Genomic DNA, 6,000 nt, shown 5'->3' with positions numbered 1-6,000 from the left:
TGTGTGTTTTAGGTTTAGTAACTGTAAATGTTTTGAGGTGTGAGTTGGGAATCTGCATTCAATAGAGATGAGTGCCAGGTGTATCTGAGGGCTCACAGGTGGCTGATGGTTAACCTGCAGTGTTGACATGTCGAGATCAGGGCTTGATAGCTAATGGGTGTGTTGTTTAGCATATCTGACTAAACTAGCTATTTATTTTAAACACTCAGATGAAATGTATGTCAAATGTATATCACCGCATTTGAGAAACTGTTCCTGACAAACTGTGACGTAACATTAGAATGGAGGTGCAGAACCTTAATAATGAATTCAGAACTCTTTTTATGGTTCTGGAACTCCGTTATTGGTTCTGGAGTTCTGGAACTCTGCTTTGGGAAGGAACATGTTCTATGCTATGTGACTCTGAGAGGAGGCAGGGAGGAGAACAGACAGAGGCGTCACAGAGCTGTTTGATTGACAGGTGTCACTCACACGATGGGGGTCGTACTCGGGGCCGCGGCGGCGCGACTCCAGGTCCTCGTAGGAGGGGACCGCCCCCTCTCTTCGTGCCTGCTGGTACTCTCTCCTCAGCTGCTGGATACGGTCCATACTGCAGAAGAGACACACACACACACACACACACACACATACACACACACACACACACACACACACACACACAGAAAGACATACAAATAGATTACTTAAAGAGTACTCATACTTCAGCCATCAAGACTGTTCAATGTGGGTCACAACCACATGATGGACAACAGAGAGAGAGAGAGAGAGAGATAGAGAGAGAGAGAGAGAGATAGAGAGAGAGAGAGAGAGAGAGAGAGAGAGAGAGAGAGAGAGAGAGAGAGAGAGAGAGAGAGAGAGAGAGAGAGATGGAGAGGGAGAGGGGGAGAGAGAAGGGGGGAGAGAGATGGGGGAAAGAGAGGGAGAGAGAGAGGAAGGGATATGTAGGGAGAGAGATGGAAATGGAGAGAAAGTAATAGAGGGCGGGAAAGACAGAAATAGAGGGAGAAAAAAGAGAGAGAGAGAGAGAGAGATAGAGGGAGGGAGGGAGAGATAGAGAGAGAGAGAGAGAGAGAGAGAGAGAGAGAGAGAACCAAGTTAGAAACAACCATTCAGGGCAAGCACGGCTGTCCAATCTCGGTGATAAGCGCTAAACATCTCTTCTTTCACACCCAACACCACCACAAATCCACAGCGGCCGATAGCGTGGCATCAGATAGCACAGACTGCCCGTGAAATTACGCAGACAACATCGACGGGCCGGCAACAGACTCATTAAAGACGAGCAATCAGACACACCCCCCCACTCTGTGCAACACTATGACAGATGGACTATTTAACGGCAGCAAATCACCGGAGTCATGTGTGTGTGTGTGTGTGTGTGTATGTGTGTGTGTGTGTGTGTGTGTGTGTGTGTGTGTGTGTGTCTGTGTGTGTGTGTGTGTGTGTGTGTGTGTGTATGTGTGTTTGTGTGTGTGTCTCAGACACCACTAATGACAGCCTTATCTGATGGACTGCTAACACATCTCAAGCCTTTCAATAAACTCTTTTCCACACAACAGCACTTTGAAGTATCTTTGTTTCGCTGACCTTTAACTCAATTGGCTCTTGTCCTGAAGTCTCTGCGTTTTGGTGATTTAAAGCTCAATGATTCTCTGACTTTGCTATCTGAATTGTGAGTATGTGGGCATGAGTGTGTCGCTGTGTGTGTGTGTGTGTGTGTGTGTGTGTGTGTGTGTCCTCACACATCTGGCCACTCTGACACACAGACATCTTTACTTCACCATGGCAAGAGAATCTCTGACAATATGAACACACACATACATACACATACACACATACGCGCACGCACACGCAAACGCGCGTGCACACAGACACACACACATGCATGCACAGACACTTTCAGTCATGCAGAGTTGCGGAGTCCCACAAGGCTCCATTCTGGGCCCCATTTTGTTTTCCCTATATATGCTCCCCCTTGGTTTAATTATTCAGAAATACAATGTCTCCTTTCATAGCTACGCAGACGACACACAGCTTTATCTCCCTCTGAAACCAAACGACCAGTCCAAGATCGACAGTCTCACGTCCTGCCTTGCTGAAATTAAGTCCTGGATGGCACACAACTTTCTGCAGCTTAATGAAAGCAAGTGTGAGATTGTCCTTTTTGGTCCCCCAAGCTCAGTCAGTACCATCTCCAGCAGCCTAGGCACCCTCTCCACCCTCACTAGGCCCCATGCTAGGAATCTGGGTGTCATTTTTGACTCAGAGCTCCGGTTTGACAGGCAGATAAATGCAGTGGTGAAAGCCAGCTTTTTTCAACTCAGAAATATTGCAAAGATTAAGACCCTTCTCAACCCCCCAGATCTTGAAAGGGTAATTCATGCTCTCATCACATCATGACTAGACTACTGCAACTCCCTCTATACCGGCATCACTCAATCATCCCTGTCCCGCCTGCAGCTAGTCCTAAACGCAGCCGCTAGACTGTTAACAGGCACAAGAGCCTGCAGCTAGTCCTAAACGCAGCCGCTAGACTGTTAACAGGCACAAGAGCCTGCAGCTTGTCCTAAACGCAGCCGCTAGACTGTTAACAGCTAGTCCTAAACGCAGCCGCTAGACTGTTAACAGGCACAAGAGCCTGCAGCTAGTCCTAAACGCAGCCGCTAGACTGTTATCAGCTAGTCCTAAACGCAGCCGCTAGACTGTTAACAGGCACAAGAGCCTGCAGCTAGTCCTAAACGCAGCCGCTAGACTGTTAACAGCTAGTCCTAAACGCAGCCGCTAGACTGTTAACAGGCACAAGGAAACGAGACCACATCACCCCTGTCCTAGCCTCCCTCCACTGGCTTCCGGTTCGTTACAGAATTGATTTTAAAGTCCTTCTTTTTACTTTCAAAGCCATTACTGGAAAAGCCCCCCCCTACATCTCAGACCTCCTCTCCCCCTACTCTAATGTTAGGTCCCTTAGATCGGCCACGCAGGGGTTACTGACAGAGCTGAAGGCCAATCTCAAGCACAGGGGCTACCGTGCCTTTGCTGTCGCAGCCCCCAAACTGTGGAACAGCATCCCTACCTCCATCAGATTCGCCCCTTCAGTTGACTCTTTTAAATCCCAGCTCAAAACATACCTTTTCTCTCTAGCGTTTCCCGGTTGATGCAAATCATGTTTAAATGTACTATATAAATAAATCTGATTGATTGATTGATTGATGCACTCAGACACAAACAGTCTTGTTTCAGGAAATAAACGGGAAAAAAACAACCTGATGAAGGACGACTGAATAAAGAGAGAGGGAGTGTGTGTGTGTGTGTGTGTGTGTGTGTGTGTGTGTGTGTGTGTGTATGTATGTATGTATGTACAGTATGTATGAATGTGTGTGTGTGTGTGTGTGAGTGTGTGTGTGTGTGTATGTATGTATGTACAGTATGTATGTGTGTGTGTGTGTGTGTGTGTGTGTGTGAGAGAGAGAGAAAATACTGTGTGTGTGCCAGGCATTCCAGAGGAATGAGCTGGTGGGAATGAGCCAGAATGAACTGACCCAGTGACTCCCTCTTTCACACACACACACACACACACACACACACACACACACACACATACACACACACACACACGTGCACATATACAGGATGCAGCAACACCATAGACCTCCGCATAACAGACACTAAATGACCCACACATGGCTGCAACTTCATGCACATGTGCAACTCACACACACATACCAATAAACACTCTCACAAACACACACACACACACACACAAATAGAGCAACCACAGAAGCCATAAACACCTCATCGGCCTGCCCTTGCTGTGGTACAAAGCCAGACCCATAGACATCTCCAGCCCGGCTCCCTTCAGCATCTCTCTCTCTCTCTCTCTCTCTCTCTGTGTGTGTGTGTGCTTGTGTGTGTGTGTGTGTGTGTGTGTGTGTGTGTGTGTGTGTGTGTGTGTGTGTGTGTGTGTGTGTGTGTGTGTGTGAGTTGCACATGTGCATGAAGTGTGCATGAAGCACACATCAATTGTAGAGCATACAAAGCATTTCATAAATAACCCTACTTGTGTGGGCACTTGTGTGTGTGTGTGTGTGTGTCAACATAAACAGGTTATTAAAGTAATCATATGCCTCTGTTTCCTGTGGGCAGACCGAGGAAATCAGCCCACGCCTCCAGGAGCCCTAAATCACACACACACACACACACACACACACACACACACACACACACACACACACACACACACACTCACACACACATACGTGTACACCGAAACACACTGCACTCAACACTATACTCAAACTCAAACTATCTATTTGTAGACCTTACTAACTCCAATTCAATTGCCCTAGTCAGTCCCTACAAATAGATTACTTAAAGAGTACTCATACTTCAGCCATCAAGGCAGTTCAAAGTGGGTCACAACCACATGATGGACAACAGAGTTGAGGTGGGGATGGAAAAAAAGGTGGAACAAAGAAAGAGAGAATGAAAGAGAGAGCGAGAGATAGAGAGAGAGAGTGTATGTGTTCAGAGAGAGAGAGAGAGAGAGGGAGGAGAGTTGGATCGAAAAGAGGAGTAGTAGGAGGAGGAAGAGGAGAGGAACACAGAGTTATATTCCTGTTCACCTCTCAATTCCAGTGATGGAGGGCCGGTGAATGGGGCGTGAACATGTGTAGCAGCATCTATCTTCTACCTCTCTCCCCCTCCATCTCTCCCCATCCTCCTCTCCTCTCCTCCCTCTCCATCTCTCTCCATTCCTTTCTCCTCTCCATCCTCCTCTCCTCTCCTCCCTCTCCATCCCTCTCCATCCTCCTCTCCTCTCCTCCCTCTCTATGACTCTCTCTCTACTCTTCTCCACTCCCTCATGGCCAGTGGGCCAATTTATGGGTCATCTTAAAGAAAACAGAACAAAACAAAACAGAGAGGAAGGCGCACATGCACACACACACACACACACACACACACACACACACACGCACATGCACATACACACACACAGTGTTTGTCGTCGAGTCGTTTCTGTGAAGGCATCTCAAACAAGTGGGCCCTAATTACACACAAAGGAGACTCATCCTGGCATGCAACACTCACTTGGGTGTGGCTAGGGAATTGTCTGTGTGTGTGTGTGTGTGTGTCTGTGTGTTATCCCAAGTCTGAGCAGCCAGTGTGTAATGTTAATAGTGTGACCCTGTCTTGGCACGAGCTCCAATATGTCGCTTTACTGGTCAATGTGCACACCTTGCAGAAATGTGACCACTGGAGTGTGCGCATGGACAACTACCGCACCGTGAATATTCAAAGCATCACATGAACAGATACACACACACACACACACACACACACAGTGCCATGGAAAAAGTGTGTGTGTGTGTGTGTGTGTGTCTGTCTTTGTGTGGTTGTTCATGTTATCATCAACACTACATATCAGGTTGTGTGTGTGTATTTCTCTCTCTCTCTCCCTCACTCCCTCTCTCCATTTGTGTTTGTATGTGTATGTGTATGTGTATGTATGCAAGTGTGTGTTTGTGTACATGACTGTGTACATGACTGTGTGTGTGTGTGTGTGTGTGTGTGTCTGTCAGTCTGTCTGTCTTTGATGTATTTGAATTAATGGGTACAAATAAATGTGTTATGCACTTGTATTTATTGAAGTATGTCTGCATTTGGGTGTGTTTATGTGTCTGTGTGTGTGTGTGTGTGTGTGTGCGCGCACGTGTGTGATGTGTGTAAGTGTACGTGTGTCATTCCAAAAATCTGTCAGTTAATCTGGGGGAAGATAATTAGAGGTGCCACCAACCACATCCACACAGAGAAACATGCACGTAACACACACACACACACTTAAATACCCACACAGAGAAACATGCACGTAACACACACACACACTTAAATACTCACACAGAGAAACATGCACATAAGCCTAAGAGAGCACACACACAAACAAACACATATGTAAATAATATATACACATATATTTATACATAGAGGTATAGAGACAGAGAG

The 6,000-nt window shown here is 46.8% G+C and overlaps 1 protein-coding gene across 1 annotated transcript in view; it reads right to left on the bottom strand.

Annotated features, from left to right (window-relative positions):
• The window catches only part of pard3bb (par-3 family cell polarity regulator beta b), a 347,724-nt gene that overhangs the window by 46,385 nt on the left and 295,339 nt on the right, over positions 1-6,000 (bottom strand). Inside the window, exon 21 of the mRNA XM_076262746.1 lies at positions 472-589. Coding sequence (XP_076118861.1) covers positions 472-589 — 118 coding nt within the window. The remainder of the gene's footprint in view (positions 1-471; positions 590-6,000) is intronic.

The sequence above is a fragment of the Alosa pseudoharengus genome, unplaced genomic scaffold, assembly GCF_046254945.1.
Source record: "Alosa pseudoharengus isolate Yale_2024_CS ecotype anadromous, Long Island Sound unplaced genomic scaffold, YU_APseudo_1.1 YU_APseudo_1.1_scf_3, whole genome shotgun sequence".
NCBI lineage: Eukaryota > Metazoa > Chordata > Actinopteri > Clupeiformes > Clupeidae > Alosa > Alosa pseudoharengus.
The sequence above is the reverse complement of the archived record's forward strand: the minus strand, read 5'-3'. Positions and strand labels throughout refer to the sequence as shown.